Below are 27982 nucleotides of genomic sequence, written 5' to 3'. Positions count from 1 at the left end.
CGTTTCTACAGGAGACAGGGCGGAAGGGGCAGAGAATAAAGCAAGTGACAGAGCCAGCAACCATCGGGGTCTCGGCAGCAGCAGCGGTGACAGTGGCGAGAGCCCGAGCAGCACGTCCCCCGAGGGCCAGGCCTTGGAGGACAGGATGCGGCAGCTGTCCCTGCAGGGCTCGAAGGGCAGGGACAGGGTCATCGAGGACATAAACGTGGTGCAGATCGGCTGATCGAGCCGCGGCTCTGGCCCAAGCGCATATCAATATTTAGACATGAAACTGTATGGAGAACAATTGTGCCAATAATCATTTAATATATGCCAAATCCCAAGCATTGCCTCTAAACTGCACTAATGACGTTTCAGTGAACTTGAGAGCCGAAGATGTTTCTTCTGGGTAAGAGCTCTCAGGCTGGTGTTTTTCAGCACAGAGTCGTTGCAGGTGGGCTGTGACCAGGCCCACGGCCTTTGTGGAATGTCCCCTGTCAGTGCTGTGGAAGCAGTAACGAGTTCCCAGGGAAAAATCCCCGAGCCAGTAAAGGGGCCGGGGAGCTGAGCCCCAGCGGGCTCGACGGCTGGCTCGATTGGGGAAATGGCCTTGTTCTCTCCTTTGTATCCCAGGGGATCTAAAGGAAAACAGGTACACAAGACAAAACTCAAATATTCAGAAGGACACCTTTTTGACCCAATGAAGGCTTAAAAAAAAAAAATCCAAGGACACAATTCATTTTCATCATCTCTGGTTTTCAGAGGGGGCTTTTAAAAAAGTGAATTTGCTGGGACACCCATTAAAATCATCTTCTGTAAAAGGTCACCAAGAGCTGCACTTTTGGGGGTGGGAAAGGTGAATGCTGGTGTGGGGATGGGGGGCGGGATGAGGGCAGCAGGGGCCTATCACAGAAGGGGGTTCATGGCTGTGGAAGAAAAGGTTCTACAGCGTAAACCTCATCCTACCGGCCCAGGGGACTTATTCTAAGAGAAGTGCATGGGGAATGGTTGCCAGTGTTGTTCTAGATTGACAAGGTGTTAATTTCTCTGTAGGCTGTAACTTTAAAAATAAAAAATTATTTAAGGGTTATGCTGCACTAGTATTTCTTAGAGGAAATTGTTCCTTACAGCTAGGAAAGGGAGGAGGCACATGTTGGCAAAGGCTGTTAAACAGAAGCAATGGTGTCTGTTATGCTAAGTGTAAGTGTTCTGTTACTGCTTTTCTTGTTTTCATGGTTACACATATTTAGAGCATTGTATTTTATTTGTCCCTTTTTGTTAAGAAAACTTAGCGTTTCTAAAAGAAAGAAAAGCAACCCCATTCAAGTTGCCCATTAAGTCTGTCAAGCTTATATATTTGTCATTTGTGTAAATCCCTTCATACTGTCCTGTTTTCTCCTTTTTTAATGACTGATACAGTATCTTAATTACAAGGTTATTTTGTACTTGTCTTAATACCTTGAGTGTAATAAAAATGGCTTAAGAAAATGTCTTTCTGTGACTTCAAATAAGAAATCCTGATGTTGCCTAAATCTTCCAGACAATCCCCTTGCCATAAGGAAGAGCATGGAATGCAGTGGTCATCTGTTCTTATCTTCAGTTAAGGTCCTGGATCTTAACACTTTAAGCCCTGATTACCAGGTTTGAATCAGAATTCCACTTCTGCTACTAAAGCCGAGCAGTATGGAGACGCAGTGGCAGGAAAATAAATAAAGATGAGGTGCTTATGCTGGAGGCCTGGTTCTCCTGTCTGTGGCACCTGGGCATCTCCTAGGTCTCAGCCCCACAGGTTGATTAGTGACTCAGGTATACTTGAGCACTGAAGTTCGAAACGCTCCCCAGTTGTTTCTGTTCTCTTTCTATATTGGTCCAACCAAAATTAATCTTTACTTGTACATCGTGAGTTCTATTTAGAGCTCTGTTACAGAATTCAACATTACAATATAGTAAATTGTTTACATAGGTCTCCTCCATTGGATTTTGAGGGCAGGGATTAGATCTTAGTTTGCATCCCGTATAAGATCTTTAACACAAAAGGTTCAAATCATGTTTATAATAAATATACCTCTTATGCTTTAGATTTTTCTTTAAAAAGTAATAGAAAAGTAATCCACCTAAAATATGCTAAAAGTGAAAGCACTATTTATCAAAGTGAAATCTATCAATCACTAGTACAATCTACCACTATCCTGAATGTAAAAGAACAGACTTTTTTTGTAAAAGTGTCAATTTTCGTGCAACTAATGAGTTCTGTTTTAGATGGAACATACCACATGAAGTCCTCTAATAATTTCTCTAGGTTAAACTATGCAGTTTCCATAAGTATAAACAAACATTTTATTTCAATTAAAGATAACAGAAATACAAAAGAAGTTTTAATAATTAGAGATGATGAAAAATCCCACTGTGTTAATTTTTAGATCTTTAAAGTCTTGAGCATCATTCTACTCCGATGAATTTTTATGTAAACAACTGGGAATTTATACATAACAGTATCCTGGCAATTTTTTCAAATGCAACCCAATTACCATATATTAAATCCTCAACTGTATTTTCTTTAGAGTGATGTTACCATAAGAACACTGAACTACAGAGCAATTTAAAAAAGACTAGACAAACTAAATTGTAATGTCTTCAATGTCTCAGACTACTACTTTCATCAACCTGATAAAAACTACACTGATGAATATACCTCAGTTCTCTTTACATGAGTCAATGGGAGACAGGTATCTAACTTCAACAACCTTCATTCTTAAGCATGAGCATCTTCATGCTAAGTTAATTAGTATTAAAACTTTATCCTTTCATAAACTATGGGCAACAGTAAGCATTTAAAGCCATAAATAATGCAGAATTAAAATCTCATGGTAATATGATTCATTTGATAATTAGGTGCCCAGGATGTACAGCAGACTCACGACACAAGCAGGTCTACCTTAACAACATGCTCGGCCAAGAAGACAACATAACATAAGTACTTCAGAATATTATCCCAGCCTGTTCCACTCAGTGAGTGAGTCTACACCCCTCATTTTCCTCGTCTGGTCTCGGTTCCCTCTTGGCAAGGGCATCTATCTCAGTGCTTGACTGAGCCTAATCTTTAAGCAGCTACACTTTTTGTACAATGTGGCCCCTAAATGCAAGCCCACTCCATATATACACAAAACCATGTAAATGGTACTTCTAAGTGACATAGGGTAATTCTGACTACATACAGTTCTCACCACACACCCTGACTTCAGCACCAGATTCCACAGGAACGCTTTTAGAGATTTAATTCTGTTCTGATGACTGTGTTCAGTGTCCTGGAGATCTGTGTCCTCACTTGAAGAGATGACGTTTGCTGAGTATAAGATCCAGCTATTGCTGAGGTTTCTCTGTCACTGCAGTTGTGTTGTCTTGATGGGGATAATACTATTAAAGTCCAAGAAAAACGGTCCTTCTTGTTTAGGCAAAAAAGTACTGGGAATGATATTGTAGATCCCAGCAGGTATATTTTCTAGTTCCAGGTAGCAAAACCCACACCTATATTCAGGGAAAATGAGAACAAGGTTTTCAGGTGATGACGCCACAGAAAGTAAAGTGTAAATTAGATAGCAATCAAAATGCCAACATTACCTGTAGTCACCACTAGATTTCCTCTGAAAGCCATGGGGACCAGGGTCTCCCACCACAGAAACTGTTACAACTTCAAATCCAACACTATATTGCCTAGCAGTAAAAAAGAACAAATTATTGCTCTTATTAAGTCGTCTCAAACACATACCCAAAATAACTATACCTAAAGTGCAGATGGACTATTAAATCAAGGACATGCTTCTAAAGCTTCAGTAGGAGGAACAGCACTCTGAGACACATGCATACTATTCTTACTCTTAATTACAGAAAACACCATTTATGTTTTGAAATTGATGCCATAAAGATTAACATTTTATTAAACTTACTTTAGAAGAGACTATTTTTACCACAGGTTCTCAGAGAATAATGTTAAATTTAAATGATAAAATAGTGTATTAGGCAGAAAAAGTACAGGAGAGGACCCTGAAATAAGATCTAAATTTACAGAAATAATTAGCGTATGGTACACATGGCATTCCAAATCAGTAGGGAAAGGATTACTTATGTAGGTGGTGATAAGGTGACAAAAGCTTAGAAAAAAAATTGTTAAACTGTATTTCACACCAAATATAAAATACATTCCACATGGACTTGAAACAAATAATGTAAAAAATAAAACCATAAAAGAACTAGAAAAAAATACGGTAAAAATTTATTTGATATTAGGGTGAGAGTTCCTGCCCACAGCAAAATAAACCAAAAGAAACAGATCTGATTATAAAGAAACATTTTTTTCTATGTGAGAAAAAAAATTAATCTGGGAAAAATACCTGCAAATATGTGAAGGAGTTAATACCTTTACATACATACCCTTATTCACGCTTACAATTAAGAAAAACGTGACAAGTCCAACAGAAAAATGGTCAAAAGACATGAATAAATATATGAATAAAGGAAAAAATACACATCGTCAATAAACATTTTTCCATATTCAAGCTACATGGTAATGAAATACAAAAGGGCAATTAGGTACCTTATTTCACTTATCAAACTGGTAAAGGCTTTTAAAATGACGTGGAAAAATAGCTTAGTCTTATCTAAAGGATTGTAAGTTTCTTTTGAAATAGTCTATAATTACAGGAAGGCAAAGTTAAGCCTAGTTTTATTTAGAAGCTAGTACTATTTTTATTTGTATTCTCTGTATTTTTTAAACCTTTTAAAATTGTGAAATATAACACAGTGCACATAAAATAAATATCAGCTTAACAAATAATTCATAAAGTGAACAGACACCTGGGTTACCCCCACCTCAGTCAACAAAACCCTCTCACCACTGCAGAAGTCCCTGTGTGCTCCCTTTTGATCACCGCCTCTGTCCCCCAGAGCTAACTTGCCTGGTCATCACTTTCCTGCTTTGTCTATAGTCTGACTACGTAAGTGTGCATCCTTCAACAATAGTTTAGTTTTACCTGTTCTTGACTTCATACAAGTGGAAGTCAAGAACAGGTAAACAGTCACATATCCTGTTATGTGGCTTCTGTCGCTCATCCTTGCTCCCAAGACTTACCCATGCTGTGGGGAGCTGTAATTTATTTTCATTGTTATGGCGGACTCTATTACTGTGTAACTGTTTTATAATCTTAAATGCCACTGATGAACACTGGCTTTTCTAATTTTGGGCTTACACAATTTATTGGCCATTTGGATTATTTCTCTTATGACATGCCTATTCAAGTTTTTGTTTGTTTTTATTTTTTAAAAACTGCAGACTTGGGACTTCCCTGGTGGTCCAATGGTAAAGAATCCGCCTAACAATGCAGGGGACATGGGTTTGATCCCTGGTCAGGGAACTAAGATCCCACATGCCGCCGGGCAACTAAGGCCACATGCCACAACTACTGAGCACGTGTGCCTCAACTAGAGAGCCTGTGTGCCGCAAACCACAGAGCCCATGAGCCCTGGAGCCTGAGCGCCACAACTAGAGAAGAGAAAACCTGCACGCCGCAACTACAGAGAAGCCCATGCGCCGCAACGAAAGATCCCACATGCCTCAACAAAGATCCCGTGTGCCTCAACTAAGACCTGACGTAGCCAAAAAAAAAACACACAAAAAAACTGCAGACTTTTTCTTACTAATGTAGGATATTTACAAATCTTTTTATGTGTTCTTTGTGTCTTAAGTCTTTCCTTATCCTGAGGTTCTCATCTCCTGTATTAGTAATCCACCTGGAATTGATTTTTAGATTGGGTGTGAGACAGGGGTCTAATCACCTTTTTGGTAAGTGGATATTAATTATTCCAGCACCATTATTGAATGGTGCCCTTTCCTCACTCCTCTTTAATCATAAATTAAGTGTCCACACATACATATATTTCAAAACCCTATTCGGTTCCACTAAACTCATTTTTAATATAACATTATTAATTTAAGAAAGTTATTTATCACAAACCTTGGTCCTCTTAGCTCGATCAGTAGTGGCCCAGTCTTCTCTATATGGAATTGGTAAATGGGGTTATTTTTGTGAGTCTCTTGGAAATTTCCACATCCTCCGGCACTCTGACCACTCCACTTTCCATTAATCTAATAAAACAAAGCTTTTGTATTAACAAAACTTCACATTCTATAATTCTATTTAAAAGACAAAATTCCTTTGTGCCTTAAAAAAAAAAGAAAAAAGAAGAAAAAAAGCAACTCTCCACCGTGGCTGCATCCTCTCTCTCCAGGCTTTATTGCCACCAGCAGCCAGCATCCCTCTCCAAGGCAGCCCGGCTACTTTGCTACTCTCAGCCCTGTCTCCAACTCTCAGCCTTCAAGTCTGCCCTGCCAAGAATTCTCCCTAAAATCCTCTTCCACACGTCCAGCCCGCCCTGCAGAGTCGATCTCAAATTCTGCTTACGGCCTTCCCTACTGACCAAGGTTTGCATTAGTCTTCCTTCTCTGAATTTTTTTCCCACAGAATCACTTAACAGTGCTCACTGAAGAGCTTGTATTCCAACCCAGACTGGAGACTACTTACATTTCCCTTGTAGTCCTGTCAAGTCCCAGAATGTTTTTACTTTGTAAGAAATTGTTAAACATGAAAAAAAAAAATGAGAAAAGGAGAAAAAGGAAAGGGAATTCTAAGATTTCGATGAGATTATGACCCAGAGAAAAAATTCTCTTACCTGCTTTGATATGGTATATGGTGAAGGAATCTTTGAAAAAGTAAAGCTGCATGCTGAGTATACCTAGAATTAAAAAAAAAAAAAAAGAAAATTATTATAGTGATAAAATTTATGCTTATAAAAACACTAAAGTGATGAAAGAATGTTTTGGAAGACTAAGAAATTAGTTGGCATATATAATAGTCCTGATTCTGTAGGCAGCCTGGCATCAGGGCAGGAATAAACAACTGCGGGTTGGGCGGCTAAGGCTCTGTCTGCTGCTAACTGTATGACTCAGGACATACCACAATCTCCCTAGGCCTTGGCTTCTACATGTGAAGAATGAAGGGGTGAAAGCAGCTCCCAAAGTCCCTTTCGTCACTAAAAATCTATTCAAATTGAGCTTCTTGACTGATCTACGACAAACAAATCTATGCAGAACAAAATTACGATGACCTTCCCAGCTATCTGAGAGACATGTTTATAGGCAATCGATTTCCTTTCACTAAGTTCAAGGTCTTCTTTTTTAATTCAATAAAAGTATTATATAGACTAAAGGAGCTTTTATTGCTCTGTGAATTTATTAGTCCAACATACCAAATTACCTCAGGACTAAACTACTACTCTAAAAACTAAAATGTTCAGTCAAAATGTTATTCAAAATAAAAATTTTACCATTCAAAAGCATTATTTTCTGCATGAAGCATCATCATAATTTAATATTGAATTGTTATACAGATAAACACACACTCAACAATATATAGATTAATCTTTATAAATAACCTTTTTTGTAGATAATCCCACTTACAAAGCAGAGACGTTATGTACTTTCTATTATTGTTCTGTCATGTTGGTTTACTTACCCGGACTGTGTAATGGATTGTGTTCTGTTTTTCATACTGAGAAACCACTAATGTAAAGGTATGGGTCCCAGGTGTGGTTAGCTTTATCTTAGTTAAATAATGAGGGCTGTTAATTCGAATCCCATCAATGTACGGAGGTGGGTCAGCTGCAAATAAACAAGTAGGTTTACAGAAGACAGGACTTTAGTTTTTAAGTTTTATGGTTGATGTAGGAAAAATAATTAAATGGATGGACATCCCCTTAATTAATTCATCTTTAAAATATAATGTACTAAAGAATTAAATTTCAATTTAAAACTTTACAATTAAGCAATTTAAAACTTTAAAATGAAATAGTTTCTAATAAGTAAAAAGAGATCTTTTGGAATACATCCAATGAGGTTATGATAATCCCTGCTATTTGCCCTATGTTTTATTTTTCTCTCCTGGTAGAGGATTTTAAAATCAAGATTAACTTTTTTTCTGTTAAGGAAAATTTTTTAAAAAGATACAAAGAAGTAAACATATATATATGTTTATATATATATATAAACATATATATAAAAGTAAACATATATACGTTTATATATATAAACATATCTATTTCCCACCACTCAGAATTAAATTAACATATTTTTTGTCATACTAGCAAAGTTCCTTTTAACCACCACCGTTAATATTCCATTCCACTCTGATGGATTTGATGGGCATCCTTTCAGACTTTCCCTCTCTCTCTCTCTCTCCCTCTCTCTCTCTCTCTCACACACACACACACACACACACACACGAGCATGTATCTAAAAAAACAGACAGTATATGTCTTATCTTTCATTTTTCACTGAAGTTTTTGAGATCCATGTTGATCTACACAGATAGTTTATTCCTTTTAAATCAATGTGTACAGTATTGTATGCCATCATATGAATAGGACATATTTTATCTATACTCCCCCATCTAGTTATTCAGACAATGTGGAGATTTGGATTATTTCCAATATTTTGCTATCACACACAATGCTGCCTGTCATATCCTTTCACAGGCTCATGAATTAAGGCTGATACAATAAAATCATTTCATGCATGTCAATGAAGTCATTTAAGATCAATACTATATCACTGAGGTTATTTAGGCACAATGGATATTTATAAAGCAATTCGTAGAAAAAATTTTAGTATCTTAAACAGGTAATAAGTCTCTCAAGCTTAGAGGTGGTGCGATCTAGTGTGAAGGGGAAAAGAATGGGCACGTCTGTGGTCCTGAAAGGTGTGACCTACGTCTCAGTTTACTCTCCTGTCAGATGGAGAACGGTCTGATTTACCTCAGAGTATTGTGATGAAAATAAAACTAGAAACCAGAAAGTATCCTGAAATGGCAAAGTCACTATGTGTAAGAGAGGAAGCATTGTTTTTTTAAAAATCCAAGTACAAAGGGTAACAAGGTGTTTGAAATTCAAAAGCCATGTAACATGTTAATGCTCAGAATATACTCACAAAATTTGTGTTTTGGTTATATAATGACCAACGTGAAAAATGGAAAATTTAGCTAGTTTAACTTGACATTTATCATTGGACCTACCGTGTGCCATGCACATGCCAGAAAACCTTGGGATACCCTCAATGCAGCATAATGGGGAAGAAGGCCATGTTTTCCTATGATCAAGCAAAACGAAACTGGACAAAACCACTTTTGATCCCATCTCTCCCATCAGTGCCCATTTCTCTGCACAGCCTTCTTGAAAGAACGGTCAGTGATTGCTTCCTTACCTCAGGCCCTCCTCAATCTACTCCACCTGGGCTTCCAGCCCACCTCTTGCCAACTCTGTTCTTGTCAAGGTCAAAGATGCTGCCAGGGCACTAGGTCCAACAGTCTCTTCTCTAGCCTAATCTCACTGGACCTCAGAAATAGCAATGGGTGGAGATGTCCACTCTTTCCTGCATGGAGTATTTTCTTCCCTTGGGTTATATGAAACCTTACTCTGTCTCGTCAGGTACTCTGTTCAAATTCTTCTGTGGTAACTTGCCCTCTGCTCAACCGTAAGATGCCAGAGTCCAAGGACCAGGTGCTGGGTGTTTGTCTCTGAACCTACAACTCTCTCCGTAGGTGATTTATATACAGTCCTACCTTCAAACGCTTTCCTTATCCCGACTCCTCCGTCTGTACCTGCGGCCCTACCCTTGTCCCAGAATTCTGCTCAAAACCCCAACTGCCTACTTGGCACCTTCACTTGGAGAGCTAACAGGGATCTCAAATTTAACAAAACCAAAAATTAACTTTTGATTTTACTCCACAACAATTCTGCTCCCTCCCCTGCTCCCACCAACATTTACATCTCAGTCAATGTTACACCTTTCTATGGCTCAAGCCCAAAACACAGGAATCATCCTTGACTCCTCTTTGACCACACATTAACCCAAGTCCTGACAACCCTAACCAAGCCCAAATCTGTCCACTCTCCATCTCCACTTTAGCACCCTCAGTTCAAACCACCGTCACTTCTCACATAAATAAAATCACCTAATTGGGTTCTCTGCTTCCATTTTTTGTCCCCTCCAATATATTCTACAGAGAATTTTCTTAAAAAACAAAATCAGATAATGCCATTTTCCTGATTAAGACCCTCCAAAGATTTCCCATTGCACTTAGAGCAAAATCCAAACCCTTTCCTGGGCTGATAGACCTCCTGTGATCTAAGCCTGCATACCTCTGACCATTTCTGTGATACCACACTGCCCAGGCCTCCTAGCCTTTCTTCTGTTACCAGAAAACACCTATCTTTCCCTCATTTTAGGGTCCTTGCACTTGCTGTTCCCTCTGCTTATAATGCTTTTCCCTCTACTTCTAATGCTTTTTCCTCTACTTCTTTGCATGACTCCTGTTCGTGATTTGGAGTTCCTCTTATCCCTTCTTAAAGAGGCTTTCCATGGCCACCCAACCAAAGTAACCAATGTGACCCTATGCATTTCTTTACAAATATGTGTCACTATCAGGTCTTTTTTTTTCTTATTGTTTGTCTCCCAAACTAGAACATAAACTAACAGCTCCTATCATGAAGTGCTAAAAAATTTTTGTTTAATGTGAAAGTAAAATGGTCTCAACCCAGTATGTTAATGCCTTAGGGAAAGATTTACTTTGCCTGGTAGGAAGGTTAACACAGAGAAAATAACATAAACTGGATCTTAACCACATTCATTACACAGAATAGGGTAAAAGAAATATGTGGGCAGAGGGCAGGTAGAAGAGACTCTCGGCAGAAGAAACTGTGTGAAAACAGGGGCAACGAGGGCATGGTGTGTTCAGGAGAAGCCAGACCCACTGTGAAATGCTGGGGCATGAGATAAAGGGGGACAGCGAGGTGAAGGCGGAATATAAAAAGCCTTAGACATCAAGCTGAAGAGCTTGGATTTTATCCAAGAGTCCATGGAAAACCACAGAATTTTTGATCAGGGAAAAAAGATAGGATTTAAATTTCAGAAATAAAGCTCTGACAGCAATGTGCAAGAGTGTAGAAATCCCAAATTCCTGAGGTGTCTAAATTAAAAATAAATCAAAACAAAACACACAAGTAGCATAAATACCTACCCATCTGTTTGAGTAGTTTCTATTAGTCTATCAGCATAATTATTAATTTCTGCATATCATCTACATAAAATTTTTCATTTTCAAATTAATCACACAAATAGAATTTGAATGTTTGTTTGAATGTCTGTTTACTAAACATACCTGGGTAATAAACTTTTTTCCCATCAGTCTTGTATACAACCATTGTGATAAATTCTCGATTATTTGCGAAATCATCCTAAAAGCACAAAGAATCCGATATGGTTAGGAAAATGGGCTCAAAATGCTCCTGTGTGTGTGTGTTCGTGTATGGAGGTGGGGAGGGGAGGGGAAGGAGATTATTTCTAAGTTTAAGAGCATTTCTATTTAGTGTTATTAAAAAATGTCATTTTTCTGAATTAAACTGTCATTTCAATAGATGACCATATTGTACGAAGCAAGATACTAAAAAAACCACTCTAAAGCCATTAAAATCATGGTTACCCTTTATAAAATCAGGCCCAATGAATCAACATTTCCAAACCCTCTTTAGCATATTTTTATGTTAATATTGTTAAGATCTAAGCATATAGAATCAACACTAAAACCCTCTCTAGAAAGAATAAACTCCCTCATATTTTTCTTCATAGATGATTTTTGAACGAGATTTTAAGTGTATAATTATAAATGACCAATTTCCTTTGAGGAAAATATTCATTTATCTAAGTAAACACTATTTTCAAGCCACCTATATAAATGAAACAGGCTGGTGATCAAGTTACATATCTTGCTCACAATGGTCTAATTATATTTGAAAGAATTTCTGTATGGGATATAAGAAGGGTATCAGTACCTTGTCTGTTATGTGTCTACTAAGCAAAACCCAAACCGCAGCGCCCCCTTGTGGACACTGCACCTCCAACTTGTACTGGGGATTGTTGGCCAGGCTATAGGCATCTTTCACAGGTCCTTGCTTAGCATCCCAAGTGCTAAAGGACAAAATCAACAAAGAAAGTAGTAATTAAATTTCTCATAGAGCTAAACTGAAATACTATTTTTGTTTTGTGTTTCAAACACAATTAGGTTATCGGGTTTTCTTGTTTTTTAAATTTTTGGCATAACCAAGAAGCATACAAGGATAATAACTATTACACGATAGTCATCTGTGGGTCTGACAAAAAGAGAGAATACTAGTCTTCCCAAATAATTTCATTTTAAATGAAAAAAGGGAGACTACTATAAAGCATATTCTGAAATGTGCAAAAAAAGTTACCTGTGAATACATGTTGATTCTTTAAAAAGACCTGGATTCCAACTCAAATAAATCACATCATAATACTGGCAGAGATCATCCCATGAGATCCAAAATATTCCTGAAAATCAGATGTCTTTGTTAGTCTAAAAAAAAAATCTTAATGACTTGTCAGTTACGTACATTTCACACTGTTAAAGCATGTTATTTATTTAAAGATCAAATATTATTAAATTAAAAATATAGGTACCATTGTCTATTTTCTGAGCTGTTCGAGGATCAAAGTTTAAACACTTTTGCAACTCTGGGGTCCAGTTTTTTACATCGTTTTCACTATATCTTCCTTTCCAACGTAAATGACTCCAAGGATTTTTCAGTTGGATAAATCGCAGCCCCTATTTAAAAAACCAGGAGGTAATGAAGTTGCAAAACAGTTTTACCATATTTTTATTAGTTATATCATTCTCCAAGCGAGGATGCAATTTGAATACTTATCCATTCTTTTCCCTACAAATAAATCTGAAATTACTATTCTTTAATCAATACTTCCCCGAATCCCATATCTGATCAAAAACTATAAATGGCTACCTATCCCTAGAGCTATGCTGTCCATATGTAGCCGCTAATCACACGTGATTAGTTATATTATAACTAAATCGGGACTTCCCCGGCAGTCCAGGGGTTAAGACTCCGAGTTCTCAATGCAGGGGGCACAAATCTGATCCCTGGCTGGGGAACTAAGATCCCTCATGCCTCATGGCGCAGCCAAAAAAAGAAAAAAAAAATTGGTATCATTTTTTTTTTTTTTTTTTTTTTTTATTGGTATCATTTAATTCAGTTTACAAATCAGTTCCTTAGTCACAGTCGCCACATTTCAAGAGTTCAAGGACCAAATGTACTAGTAGCTGATGCATCGCACAGCACAGACACAGAACACTGTCATCATCACAGGAAGTTCTACTGGGCTGCCCTGCCTTAGAGAATCGTGTCCTTCCTCTCACAATCCCACAAATGATCCTTATCCAATTTCACCTCTAAATGCCTTTGCTCACACTGCTCCTGTTTCTGGAAGGCGCTCTCTGATCCCTTTTAACTACTCTTCTTTTCAGATCCTCTTTAGCTTCGCTCCACTGTCTCTCAGTGAAGACTGGAGCAATGAAAAGAACACGAACTCTGGACTCATAATGAAATGGGACCAAATTCCAGCTCTACTGTTTATCGGCTTTATGGGCCTTGGTTGGTCATTACTGTCTCTGAGCTGTTGTGAAGATTAAATGGAGTAACATATGCAAAGTTTCTAGCACTCAGCAACTTCCTTCGCATTTTAATTACTACCTCTCCTTTAAAGTTCACAGTGCTAACAATCTGTATTACGTTAGTTTACAACAAATAATATCCTATCTTATATCGTTTCCTACTTGTGCAAATGCAGGAGTCTTGTCTCCCCAATGCGACTATAAACTCCTTGAAATGGTAACACTATTATCCTTTTCAGACGTCTCCACTGAGTTTATGGAACACAGTATGCGCTCAGTAAATACTGGGCATGTCTACAGAGTTGATTACATTAATTCAGAAAAACAAAAGAACCTGTAAATCCAAAAGATGTGTCTTATTTCAAGGAGTCAACTTAGAAAATTGTGGTCTTTTTCTAATGATGTCACAAATCAAACTATTTGGAAGACATTTGAAAAAAAACACATTCCTTTGCTATTTCAAATGTGGCAAAACAGGGCCTGGGGAAGATGTGATTTCTGGACGTAAGCCAGACTAATTACTCTCAGGCCATATTCCCTAGAATCTCATTAATACAATTTCTGTTCTCAATCTCTTCTACACCACTTGTGCCTCACCCTGCCCCTGCCACGCATCAGCCAACAAACATTGAACTCTAACTCCTTTCTTTTCATAAAACCTATTTCTACATGAGCAGGAAATCTCCTTATGTCAGGACTCTATCACTTCTTAACGGAAGGAGTATACATATAAAGGAGAGGAAACTGCCGCTAAGCTTTTCAGAAGCAGGTCCCAGGTATCACTGAAATTCAAGGGCACTTTTGGTGGGAATGTAAATTGGGTCCAGCCATTATGAAAACAATATGGAGATTCCTCAAAAAATTAAAAACAGAACTGTCATATGATCAAGTAATTCCACTTCTGGGTATCTGTCCACAGAAAACAAAAACACTAATCCAAAAAAGACATACCCACACCAATGTTCACTGCATCATCATATACAAGAGCCAAGATATGGAAACAACCTATGTGTCCATTGATGGATAAATGGATAAAGAAATTTGGTATACATATATACAATGAAATGTTAGCCATAAAAAAGAATGAATTCTTGCCATTTGCAACTACATGGATGGACCTAAAGGGTATTATGCTAAGTGCAATGTTAGAGAAAGATAAATACCATATGATTTCACTTATGTGTGGAATCTAAAAAAACAAAACAAATGAACAAACATAACAAAACAGAAACAGACTCATAGATACAGAGAAAAAACAGGCAGTTGCCAGAGGGAATAGGCTGGGGGGGAAAGAGTAAAAATAAGCGAGGGAGATTAAGAGGCAGAAACTTCCAGCTACAAAATAAATGAGTCATGGGGATGAAATGTTCAGCACTGGGAATACAGTCAATAATATTGTAATAACTTCGTATGGTGACAGATGGTGACTTATTTGGGGTGATTATTTTATAACATGTAGAAATATCGCATCACTATGCTGTGCACCTGGATCTAATGTAGTATTGTACATCTATCATACCTCAATTTAAAATAAAAAATAAAATGTATAAAAAACAGGCAGCCTTAATCATTACAGAATAACTGACACATGGGATTGATACTGTGTAAACAATGTTAACTGATTTTTTTGTTTCTGTTTTTTTTTTTTTTTTTTCTTTAGCGGTACGCGGGCCTCTCACTGTTGTGGCCTCTCCCGTTGTGGAGCACAGGCTCCGGACGCGCAGGCTCAGCGGTCATGGCTCACAGGCCCAGCCGCCCCACAGCGTGTGGGATCTTCCCTGACCGGGGCATGAACCCGTGTCCCCTGCACTGGCAGGCGGACTCTCAACCACTGCGCCACCAGGGAAGCCCTTGACTGATTTTCAACAAGGCTATTATTTGAAATGTTTACTTTACTGAAATTTAACAACTTTTTAATGTTTTGTTTTCAAGTCAAACCACCGGTACCTATTTTTCTCTTAAATATGTTGTTTTTCTAGTTTCCCGTGAACAATCATAATAGTCTTATTACTTGAAGTAAATGATACATCTTTAGAGAAATATTCCTCATATTCAAGCTTACTTTCATATTGACTGTTTCATTATCTAAATTTAAATCTCTTGCCAGACACATTCATTAACACCTATCTCAAAGGATGTTCTAACAATAAAATTGTTACTAAATAATAGCAACTGTTATTCCCAATGTTTTTTTTTTTGCGGTACGCGGGCCTCTCACTGTTGTGGCCTCTCCCGTTGCGGAGCACAGGCTCCGGACGCGCAGGCTCAGCGGCCATGGCTCACAGGCCCAGCCGCTCCGCGGCATGTGGGATCTTTCCGGACTGGGGCATGAACCCACGTCCCCTGCATTGGCAGGCGGACTCTCAACCACTGCGCCACCAGGGAAGCCCCCCAATGTTGTTTTTTTCTTTTTTTAAATATCTTTATTGGGGTATAATTGCTTTACAATGGTGTGTTAGTTTCTGCTTTATAACAAAGTGAATCAGTTATACATATACATATGTTCCCATATCTCTTCCCTCTTGCGTCTCCCCCCACAATGTTTTAATTGGTGTTTGTGGCAAACTACATTCCTGAAACAAACACAAACCTCTCAGCTTATTCAATTTCACATAAATTTTTATATTTTTTGCTTTATGTAGTCAATATTTATTCCACTTTAAAAGGAAGAGACAATTCTACACAGAATGTTTGGAGGCATCACAATGGGGGCTGATTTAGAAAGCTTTGAGACTATAAATTCTTAAATGTTGCAGCAGGTCCCAATTGCCTTTGTAATTCATACAGTTCCATGTGCCACATAAGAAAATCAGACTAATTAATACACAGTAGTACTCTGTTCTTGCTGATTAATCACTATTTCTTTCTATAAGTTTAAACAGAAGAAACTGGAATACACTGCTAATTAAACTTTCCAATAACTAGACAGCTTAGTTTCTATACCATCAGGGAAAAAGAGTCCTTCCTTAATAATTTTTGTATCTTCTAATCCATAGAACAGATCTATTTTTCAGTGAAAAATAACTAATCAATAACATGAGAAGTAATGAAGTCAACCGTGCCAACACCCACACACAGAAAAAGGGTCTGAAAAAAGCCTCATAGCATGCAAGGGCTGTTAGGAAAACACTTGCAAACCCACTGGCATGTTTCCTATTCATAGGTATCCTCGTATTTTTCGTCCGTGCACAGCTATTCACTGAATGTCTACTACGCTCTATAGCCTGACACTGCGATTGACCCCCACCGCCAACAGACAGCCCAGAACCTTGAGGGACATGTTTTCACTTTGACACTGCTACTTCTATGAGAAAAAAAAGAGGCATACAATGTTCCTGTTCTGTCATCAATATCTGGGCTGCTACTGTCATTACACTTCCCATCTTTTTATTCATAATTTCCAATGGTAGAGGTCAAGTTGTTTAATGTAATAGGTGGAATGATTTTAAAACTTGGCCTAAACCTTGATCTGTCAGTATTTAAAAGGCTCATGTATCACTTGGAATCCTTGCAATGTCTTACTAACACACAAGAAAAATAAGGGAAACAAATGTAAGGCAAAACCTTGAACTCCCTGATGTCCAACACGGCGTATGCGTGTGTGGGAACCAGGCCCCACCTCTCGCCTTCAGCTTCAGTCATCACTCCAGTGGATGCGGTGATGAGGACGTCCCCTTTGTGAAACCTGGAATGGACCCAACAGACCAATAATCAAAGGAAAACACATCTGTACTCTCAGATCACACCATCTTTCCTTTAGCCTCATGGTTTACATGAAAATCTCCACAAAGTGGAAATCTTTTCTAAAATGGGCTGTTCCCAACAGCCCCCAGAGAACTTGTAACAAGTACATTTCTATTTTACAGCAAATCAAAAAAACTATCACATTTCTTTCTTTTCCCTCCCAGTTTTAGACAACTTAATTCTCAGGTAGAAACCGATCAATGAAGGCAAATAAGTGCTAAATTTTCAAATGATTTACAAATAAAGGTGAAGATGTGAAATACCAAATGTATTTTTCCCAAAGCCACATCCTTTTATTCATCCAATCAGTGAGCTTTCTGGTTTCAGTACTGAATGTGTATTATTGTACAGACAGTTTTCCAGCTCTTCATGTGCATTATCCATTTAAGGCTTAAGCTATCTTCCTCTTTGTGTTCTCACCCTTCGCTCTTCCCACCTTCCCTCAAATTGGTAAGTACTCAGGAAGAACAAAATTACATATTCTAGACTCAAATGTTTGGATTATCTACCATCTGGATTAACTGTAAGCATCAGTGAGGATGACTGAGGGCTGGCTGGACCGAGTGCATAAAGTGAAGTCTATTTTAAAAACACAACGTCCCTAGTAACTGAAAATGACAGCCTCTGCAATATCCACTCTAAATAAGACATGAAGTTTTTATTTTTTTAATTTTTAAATAAATTTATTATTTTTTTAAATTTATTTTTGGCTGAGTTGGGTCTTCGTTGCTGCGTGCAGGGTTTTTCTAGTTGCGGTGAGTGGGGGCTACCCTTTGTTGTGGTGTGTGGGCTTCTCATTGCGGTGGCTTTTTTTTTTTGCGGAGCACGGGCTCTAGGCATGCGGGCTTCAGTAGTTGTGGCTCGTGGGCTCTAGAGCGCAGGCTCAGTAGTTGTGACGCATGGGCTTAGTTGCTCTGCAGCATGTGGGATATTCCCGGACCAGGGATCGAACCCGTGTCCCCTGCATTGGCAGGCAGATTCTTAACCACTGCGCCTCCAGGGAAGTCCCAACATGAAGTTTCTAAATAGCCTCTTTTAGTACAAAAGACAGAGACAGAGAAATGTTTACCTTTGATAAAGCATTCGGAAAGAATTATCCTTACTGAAAGTCTGGCTGTCTGAATGCATGGCGATCCTTTCTGGTATCCATCCAGTCAGTGCATGAAGATCAATATTCTGCAACATAAACACAGGACTGCCAACGTGGTTTTCAAGCTCATAAATAAATCCCCAGGGTAGCTATTAAATCTCATTGATCTGATATGATGATTCTGATAGAAATAAATCAGAAGGTAGTAAGTTGTTCTCTACCAGTAATAAATCTCTTATTTAACTCAAATTCCTACCTGGATTTAAGCACAAGCCTCTCTTCTTACAATCTCTGCTGCTTTTCCTGAATTCAAAGAATTGTTTTACTGATAAATATGATGAAAACTCAAAATGTTTAACAGAAAAAACTGCTTTGATGATGATGATGACAGTCACTCACCATTTACTGAGTTTTTACAATATGACAGTCACCTTTCCTAACATTTTACATATATGCTCATTCCTTCTCTCTTTAAGCTGACTGGGTAAATCAACAGGCAATGGATTAGAAAGCTAAACTAAAAATATTTGAAGGACAGAGCAACTGAACATGGAGGCCGGGAAGAAATTTTAACATCCTACTACCTTTAACTATGAACTATACATTCTTGGACTATCATTATAAGAACCAGAAGGATGAAGGAGGCTGGGTACTAGGCAAGGATACTAACTAGGTATGAATAATGGGTGATTTGCATATATTACTTCAATTAATCTTTACAGTTCTTGAGAGGTGAGTATTATCCTCACATCACAGACAAGCAAAGAGGCTAAGAAAGGGTAAATACCTTTCTAAGGCAACAGGCTCATTAGTGTTATAATTCAAAGTCATGCTAGTCTGAATAATTTCTGGCATAAGGCCAGTGGTTTACAACTAAAGGACACTGGCACATACCTTGATTTTACAGGTTAAGTTGTGTTAAGGTTGGGAAAAACTAACTCCAAACTCCTTGAACCTGAATTTACAAATCAAAAAAAATATACAAGGATGACAATATGACATATCCCTTTGATTTGCAGAGGCTTCTCTGGAAAGGTACACTGTATTTAACTGGCCATATATCCCGCCAGACACATACACTTTAGGCTTTCCTGAACACCCAATCTATACAATGTGCAAATAACCTTACAAAAGAAAATATGTACTCCCATGATAAGGTGACTGATCAACATTTTTCAGGGGTTGATAATGTTTTCATTTAAACCAAATATATCATCTATAATCTTTTGAACTTAAAATAGTCATATCAGATAGCAAAAGTCTGTGCCTGGATCCTCTTATTACTTACTGAATTAGATCCTGGGAAATCATATCCTCCCATGACTTTCATGTATGCTTTTTCTATGAGAGAAACCCATAATTCACTTTTGTTGTTAGAGTAAGAACACAGCAATTCTCCCTTATGATCCACAGGTAACTGGTCATCAATTATCACCTGGAGAAAGAGAACATTAATTTCCTTAGGTGGTATAAAATAGCTTAAAATCCTTTCTATCAAAAAACCTCCACACCTTTCATACTGATAAAATAAAAGGCATGCTATGCCTATTGTTAAGGTAATGATAGTTTCAAATTTCTAGAATCTGATCAATTATAAAATGTTTTGTGATGTCTTTCTTCAGGTTGACATCTCCCTGTCAGGTATTAACTTTGAGCCAATTGGTTGGTTAAATGTTATGGATCGACCAGCAAAATTGTTAGAAATTCTAGAAATGTATACTATATCTAAAATAATTACAGAAGGGCTTCTCACTATTAAGCTAAATAACAATATTAACCTAAATCTGCAGAAAGATTCATGCTGTGTTTAGTTGTAAAATATTATGGCTAAAAACTACATTTAAATAGTAGAGAAATATAGAAGTAATCACCACAAAGATACGGCTTCTAATTCGCATTATAGAGTGATTTGGGAAACAAGAGGATAAGAAGAATTTTGATCTAATATTAACAGAAGAACTATGCAACTGTATTTTGAAAGATTCTTTAAACAAGAGGTTATCTAAAAATTATAGTTCAGAAAAACCACATCCTCAATAATTTTGTTTAGTTTTTAAGAAATCAGCTAGAGCAGTGGTTCTGAAAGGGTATTCTCAGACAACAGTATCATCATCATCGCCTAGGAACCCGTCAGATATTCAAATTCTGGCCTCCTCCGCAGACCCACTGAATCAGACACTTTAGGGACGGGGCCCAGCAATCTTTTCTAACAAGCTCTCCAGGTGATCCTGTGCACAATACAGTTTGATTATCATTCAACTACAGAGCAGCTTCTCAGTTTCTCACACGGGAATCACTAGGGGATCTTGTTTAAATGCATATTCTGATTCAGCAGGTCCAGGATGAGGCCTAAATTCTGCAATTCTAACGAATTCCCAGGTAATGCTAATGTTGATCCCTGGACTTCCGTTGAGTCGACAGGAGCTAAAGAATCCTAACAACACAAGGCCCTTACAACATGGTTCGGAATCCTTAAAGAAATTAAAGATGTGAAATTTATTTATTTATTTATTTTTTAAATTTATTTTTGGCTCCATTGTTGCACGTGGGCTTTCTCTAGTTGCAGCGAGTAGGGGCTACTCTTGTTGCAGTGCACGGGCTTCTCATCGCTGTGGCTCCTCTTGTTGTGGAGCACGGGCTCTAGGCGCGCGGGCTTCAGTGGTTGTGGCACACGGGCTCAGTAGTTGTGGCTCACAAGCTCTAAAGCACAGGCTCAGTAGTTGTGGCACAGGGGCCCAGCTGCTCCACAGCATGTGGGATCTTCCCGGACCAGGGATTGAACCTGTGTCCCCTGCATTGGCAGGCAAATTCTTAACCACTGCACCATCAGGGAAGTCCCAAGATGTGCAATTAAAAACTATGTATATATTTCACAAAGGAAAACAATATTAAAGGTATCTTACATCTCAATTTATGACTATACACTTAAATTGCTCTGACCTAACAGACTTAGTATGTCTGATATCCTTTTAATCAAAAAGATAGTTAACAACCATCAGATTAAAATTCATTTTAAGCATTAGCAATCATTAGCTCAATGTCACTTCTGGGAACTTTCTATAAATTTTCCCAAACCCATTTTTTAAAAGACTTTATGCTTGTCATGATTTTTATTTTTAATTATTACTGATGATCTTATTGTAGAAATATGTATAATATCACAGAGTCAAAATCAACTAAACTGACTTTTAAAATGTTTATACAAATAACATTTCTTTTTTTTTTTTTTGCGGTACGCGGGCCTCTCACTGTTGTGGCCTTTCCCGTTGTGGAGCACAGGCTCCGGATGCGCAGGCTCCGCGGCATGTGGGATCTTCTCGGATCGGGGCATGAACCTGCGTCCCCTGCATCGGCAGGTGGACTCTCAACCACTGCGCCACCAGGGAAGCCCCAGATAACATTTCTTAATGATTCTACTCAAGAGCCAAAGGTGGGGAAGAGAGAAGGGGCTGATATGGGGAGAAACATTCACCTTTCTAGGGACACCATTGAGGTGAAGTTTTACCATATACTTTCCACATGGGTTGTACTCTGGCTCACCATCCTTATTCTGAGGGTAAATTATGCTTTAATAAGGAAAAGAAATAGTGAAATACCAACATTAATATTCAATATAAACTACTAGGCAGAATATTACATTTTATTTAAACGTATGCTATTGTCTTAGAGATTTTATAAAAATAAACATAAGAATATTTGTCTATAATAGGCCTGTAATAGAAAAAGAATTTTACCCTAGTCCAAGTGCTTATTCAATATAAATAAATGAAGAAAATATCTTATGCAATCATAGAGCAGAGCATACATTTTACAATATTCTGAAAAATGCTCAGTTTTTAATTATATACTATAATAAATTTTCTATTCAGTGGATATATTTTAAGCCAGTTAAAATAATCTACTTTTGTCCCCAAGACATAAAGAGAAGACCATTTCAATTAACCACAACTAAGGAAATTATAACGCTGACAGAGACAAAGTGAGCACAACTCTGATAAAGTACACAAAATCATCTAGTAAGAAACCTGTAGAAACTATCAGTATCAATTTTCTTTCACAAGCTGCACATTATTTACTTACATGGTCTGTTTATCCAGTGGCAAACGGCTTGCAACTAAGGTATCTGTACCTAATTCATCTTTGTACTTTCAGGACTTAACAAAAACCACTTGGGAAGAGTTGTACAAAAAAATTATAATGCTTAATTTTTACACTGAATATTTTTAAGGTAATAAAACTTCTAAAACTTGAAAGAAAAAGTATTTCCCAGTACCATTTCAGTACATTCTAAAGCAGTTCTAGCCAACAAAAATGTTATTTTATATTTCACACATTATAAAGTCTTATTTAACCCAATATATCAAAAACATTATGGTTTCAATAAATAATAAATATAAAAATTTGAGATATTTTCCAAGAGACATTTTTTGGCGCTAAGTTTTCAAAATCTGATCCATTTTACACTTATAGCCTATCTGAATTCAGACTAGCCCATTTCAATTACATAATATCCACATATGGCTTATGGCTACTATACAGTACAGTGCAGTTATAAATATGACATGATTTTAATGTGACCAATTTCATTTATTTCAAAACATATTTATTTCGTTTATATTATGCTAACTATACACACATATGCTCTTAGACTGTCTTAGCAAATCTTTCCACACTCACAACCCATCTGCTTGACACACAAGGGCCATAATATTCTAAGTGATATGCCCTCCTCACTTTCTGTGCAGATAAAGCCCAAGCTTTTAATTTCTAGTTACGAGACAATTCTATGAAAAGGGCTAAAGGGACAAATATAAAATTTTACCTGGTAATCAACTTCTTATTAAATCGTCTTTCATAAGCTGCACTGATAGCCAGTGATGCCACAAACGAACAATCTGATACTATTGTCTGTTAATAAGAATTTATTAATACATTCATTTATTCATGCGATTTTAACATTACCACAATATTTAAGCATTGCTTCTAGAGCCTAACTTTTTACACTAAATATCTTGACTGTTGCTTGAACAGGAAAATAAGAAATAGAAATGCCATAGCGCCAGCTAACACGTGTTTTGTTCCAACAAATCCTAGGAAAGACAAAGTATTTCAGTTAAGTTAATTTAGAATAATTAAATATGGATGAAGCATTCCTACATGGATAAAAAGCATACTGAACTGAATCACACTCTTTTTAATGACAAAAAATTACGGGCATTTTTAAAAAGTTGGTTTACTATAATATGACCAATTAAAATGAATATGCACATCAAAAGATTTGAATCATAGTATTTCAGGACCATTATTTTTATACTCATGTGGAAAACATCTGTGACTTCAATGCTCAAATGTCATTAATAAACTTTACCATAAAGTCACAGAGTTGTTCTACCACTGAAGTGTTTTAAATTAGCCCAATACCTTTCTATCTCTCCTATCTATTCTCTTATCAAAGGTGAAATTCAGATTCTCAACTTTCTCATCCACAAGCACATATCAATAAATAGGATGTATATAAAAATCTGTAATTGTTCAACAGTTATATCTCAGTATGTCTAAGTCAAAGTATGCAGGGTGAATAATTTTTCCAATTATACTAATGCATCTAAATATATAATAAAAATCTAAGAAAAAAGGCAAATGCCTATTCAAATTACTTTAAAATGTTGGCTTTTCATATAAAATTATACAAAATAAAAGTTTACCTGCTTTATGCTGAAACTAGACACAGTATAAATCATTGTAGGATTGTTGGTGAGGTCTTCTGGTCGTACCCATTTAGAAAATGTAGCTTTTTGTTTAGGTGATAATGGTAGCTTGCCACATCTATCACTGAGGTGATAACAAAAATTAAATAATAATGATAAAATTAATCTTAAAAGATGACTCAAAAGCAAAATTAAATTTCCTAGAGAATTTTTTTTTGGTATAGTGATCACAGCTAAACTATATAATCCGAAAAAACCCGCTGGTCAAATATGGCTCTTTACACTTAACCTTGATTCCAATCTGATTATCCTCTTAAATTAAAAAAAATGTACATAGATAACTGAAAACAGAAGAGCAACCTAAACTCTTTTATATTTATTTTAAGAATATACTTTAAGAGTTTAATTTAGCATGGTTATATTCAAGAAATTCAGTTTCAGTAAAATGGAGCCATTAACAACAATACAATCTGATTCATTCAAAAGGACCGAGGAAGCTACAGATCTTTATGCTGGCTCTTGACAAACTCTTCTCTGCAAGGCTAACAATGAGAGTATCTAACTACTGAGTAATAAACATGTACCAGGCATCACACAAAAGTATTTTACATACATCATTCATTTAACCTTCAAAACAATTCTATTAAATTTTCTGGAAATTTTCTGCAAATTTTCTGGAAAAAGCTTTAAGTGATTAAATAACTTGCATGTCGAAGAGCTAAGAAGTAGAAGAAAGGGTATGTGAATCCAGGTCTCTGGTGCCAAATCCACCATCTTACCCATTACCCTCTACTCACACCGTGTAAGGAATATACTGTGTAATATTTCTGCAAAATTGACGTATAGCACAAAATTTTAAAAATCTACCTTTCTTCAAACTGCTTCTAGAGCAAGGGCAACAAATCTTTGGGTTTCAAAAGATTTCTAGGATAATATAAGTTGTATGATATGCAAACCTAAAAAATATAACATTTTTTTTTAAAAAAAGACTGTTGATAGACATTAGGAGAAAGAGAGTTTTGTGGTCAGATGGGATCTGAAAACTCCTCATTAAAGTATTGGTTTTTCTCATTGGAAGGACATCTCTAAACCTTTAATAAGCCAATGTTTACTGGAACTCTCTTAGAGCAGAATATGGTATATAACACTTCTCAAACTTTTTTGATGATCATCTCATACATCTCATAGAGCCACTGGTGTTCTAGGCAACATTTTGGTACCTGTGTACTATCAGGGCCTGACTAAACAGACAGTGAGCTGGGTGAATTGAGAAGAATTTAAAGACAGCTATCATAAAACTTTTAGGAGAAAAAATAAGGCTGAGTCAAATCTAACCTGCCATATAAACCAGAATTCAGTAAATCCAAGACTCCTTAATATCTGTTTCTCTCAAGTCACCACTAAATCAACAAATTCAATGCTTATTTCTTAGAACTTTAAAAATATTTTATAAATATAATGTTTATTATAATACATGACCAGAAAAGAAAAAAATTTAGTCACCCAGTCTTTCTAACCAAAGATTCATACACTGGGGAGCTTTTAGCCATCAGTCTGCTATCTCTGAATTTTAAAATGTTTACTGTTACTTTTTCTTCTGATTATTCTTACTGTAAAATAATCCAGAAAACAAGAAAGGAAAAATCTTGCCAGTTAGAGCATTTAATTTTACTTGATTTTTCTTAAAATTTAATTAACTCAGTAAGTATTCACTGAGCACCTGCCACATGCCAGACACTGTGCAGGCACACGTTCTCTGTCCTCATGCAGCTTATGGTCCGGTGTGGGGGACAAGCACAGAGCAAGGGGTCACACACACAATGTAAAATTCCAACTCTGACAAGTGCCATGCCTAAACTAAGGGAGTTGGTACAGTTATATTTTTCTGTTTCCATTACATGGTAAGCATTTTCCCACGTTACTTAATTTCTTGAAAACTTGATTGTTCATGATTGTACAAAATTCTTCTTAGGGACATCTTGTTGTATGAGCACTAAAAATATGATTTATCTCAATCTGTTACACAAAGACTGGAACTACTTATAAACAGAAGTTTATATCTCTGCTTCGATATAACCATTTAAGAGCATTCTAGAATAACTGATTCACATTTTCATAATTATAAAAATATTGATGAATATCTTTTATATAAATCTTTGACTAGATCTGTAAATATTTTTTAGAATTGGTTTCTTGAATTGAAATCACTGGGCACAGGGGTATAAACATTTTTAAAGCATTTGAAATGTATAGCCAAATTATGTAATATAACTTAGTATTTAACAAAATAATTATGTTCTAATAGTTAATCCTTATTATATAGTGCTTGCTACAGAACAAGCACCATTGTAAGTGCTTTATATTTTAATAACTCATTTAACCATCACAGTAACACCATGAGGTGGATTCTATTATTACTTTAAAATCTGAGACAGATTAAAAAACTTGCAATGTCACACAGGATATGACACTGGAGAGCGTGGGTCTGGATTCTGTGCCCTTAACGTCAGTGCTGTAAGCTTCTTAGATATAAACAATTCCTAGATCCAAATCAGTCACTAGCATCACATGGGTGCCTGAGGAAAACGTTATGCTGATAACTTACTGGCTTTGAGATGTTTAACTTCTGCCCATCCAAGAAGAGCAGAACACTTGAAATGAGAGAGCAGCTCTTTTGTTCTTTATAGTCTTTATATATTCTGTACACAATAAGCATTCAACTCTCTGATGCTTTCTGATAATAAATACAATATAACATGCTCACTGCAGAAATTTTGAAAAATAAATATGTTTTAAAAAGTAAATCGCCTAATTTTGCTGCTTAGAGATAACCACTGTAAACATTTTGATGTATAACTTAACATCATGTTTTTCTATATATCTATAAACACAAGAAAAGAAAAATAAAATTTGGATGTTATATATAATTTTCTATCTTTTAATATTCATATATCGCAAGCGTTTTCCTTATATTCTATGGACTTATTTTTTGTGGAGAGCATAATACGTAATATAATAATATGGACATGCCATTATTTAATCACTCCCATATCGCTGGATACCAACTTTGTTTCAATAATTTTCTGCTGTAACAGACAATTTGGTAAATGCTCTTATTATATACATCTTTGACCGAATTATAGTTTCCTTGGGAAGGCTAGAAGCTGGGAGTCCTGAAACAAACAATGGTTTTAAGGTTCTTGACATAAGCTGCCACTGTCCTGGCAGGCTGTGCTAACACTTTCATAATAAACCCTTTTCTTGAATTGGATCTTCTTAGTAAACAACAACCCTGTCATTCTATTCCACCTTCCCATTCAACAACTCTGCTGACTTGCCTTTCTGCTGTGATCCAACACCAACTGGGCAAATATTTACCCACTACTTACCTTGTGCCAGGTACCGTGTCAGACACTATGAGTATAACCTTAGGCAAAAGGAGGCGCGCGCGTCCCGTCACCAGGGAAGGGTCGGAGGCACTCTCGCGATGCTGCCACACCTCCTTCCCACAGCCACACCTCTTTCCCAATCGAATTTTTTGATTACGCATTTTAATTTCAAGGCTATGGATTTAATTGGATTCCAGAGGATGGGAAAAGTACTGAAAAATCAAAATAATTTTGAAAGTAAACATTGCAGTAGTGTTTACTTACCAGAAAGGCATTGGGTAAGCAAAACGTTCCCTCAGATCAATGCTCATGAAAGGAACATATTCCATACCATTTATTTTTGACGTTGTCCTATAAAATACAAGAAAAAAATCTAAAGTAGATGTTCAAGTCTACCTTGATTACCAATTTTATTTAAACTTCTTAAAATTCAAATGACAAGGTATGGTACTGTAATAAAATTAAACTCACCACCTCATATAA

The 27982-nt window shown here is 36.8% G+C and overlaps 2 protein-coding genes across 4 annotated transcripts in view; one reads left to right on the top strand and one right to left on the bottom strand.

Moving 5' to 3' along the window:
* Positions 1 to 1471, top strand: part of SH3BP5 (SH3 domain binding protein 5) — an 81082-nt gene extending 79611 nt beyond the window's left edge. The window contains exon 9 of the mRNA XM_060011484.1: positions 12 to 1471. Coding sequence (XP_059867467.1) covers positions 12 to 223 — 212 coding nt within the window. The 3' untranslated portion in view covers positions 224 to 1471. The remainder of the gene's footprint in view (positions 1 to 11) is intronic.
* Positions 1472 to 1656: 185 nt separating this feature from the next.
* The window catches only part of CAPN7 (calpain 7), a 38481-nt gene continuing 12155 nt past the window's right edge, over positions 1657 to 27982 (bottom strand). The window contains exons 6-21 of one of the 3 annotated variants that reach the window (XM_060011481.1): positions 27764 to 27850; positions 24108 to 24234; positions 23225 to 23310; positions 21875 to 21968; positions 19691 to 19837; positions 18382 to 18488; positions 17133 to 17253; positions 12563 to 12707; positions 12334 to 12433; positions 11914 to 12049; positions 11244 to 11319; positions 7545 to 7690; positions 6703 to 6765; positions 5988 to 6118; positions 3598 to 3690; positions 1658 to 3504 (exon numbers count right to left, since the gene is read on the bottom strand). In XM_060011481.1, coding sequence (XP_059867464.1) covers positions 3360 to 3504; positions 3598 to 3690; positions 5988 to 6118; positions 6703 to 6765; positions 7545 to 7690; positions 11244 to 11319; positions 11914 to 12049; positions 12334 to 12433; positions 12563 to 12707; positions 17133 to 17253; positions 18382 to 18488; positions 19691 to 19837; positions 21875 to 21968; positions 23225 to 23310; positions 24108 to 24234; positions 27764 to 27850 — 1804 coding nt within the window. In that variant the 3' untranslated portion in view covers positions 1658 to 3359. Of the gene's footprint in view, positions 3505 to 3597; positions 3691 to 5987; positions 6119 to 6702; positions 6766 to 7544; positions 7691 to 9098; positions 9173 to 11243; positions 11320 to 11913; positions 12050 to 12333; positions 12434 to 12562; positions 12708 to 17132; positions 17254 to 18381; positions 18489 to 19690; positions 19838 to 21874; positions 21969 to 23224; positions 23311 to 24107; positions 24235 to 27763; positions 27851 to 27982 lie in introns of those variants that run through there. The other 2 variants (XM_060011482.1, XR_009519338.1) reach the window with 2 other exon arrangements.

This window comes from Delphinus delphis, chromosome 4 (assembly GCF_949987515.2).
Source record: "Delphinus delphis chromosome 4, mDelDel1.2, whole genome shotgun sequence".
Lineage (NCBI taxonomy): Eukaryota > Metazoa > Chordata > Mammalia > Artiodactyla > Delphinidae > Delphinus > Delphinus delphis.
This window is presented reverse-complemented; position numbering and strand designations above follow the sequence as displayed.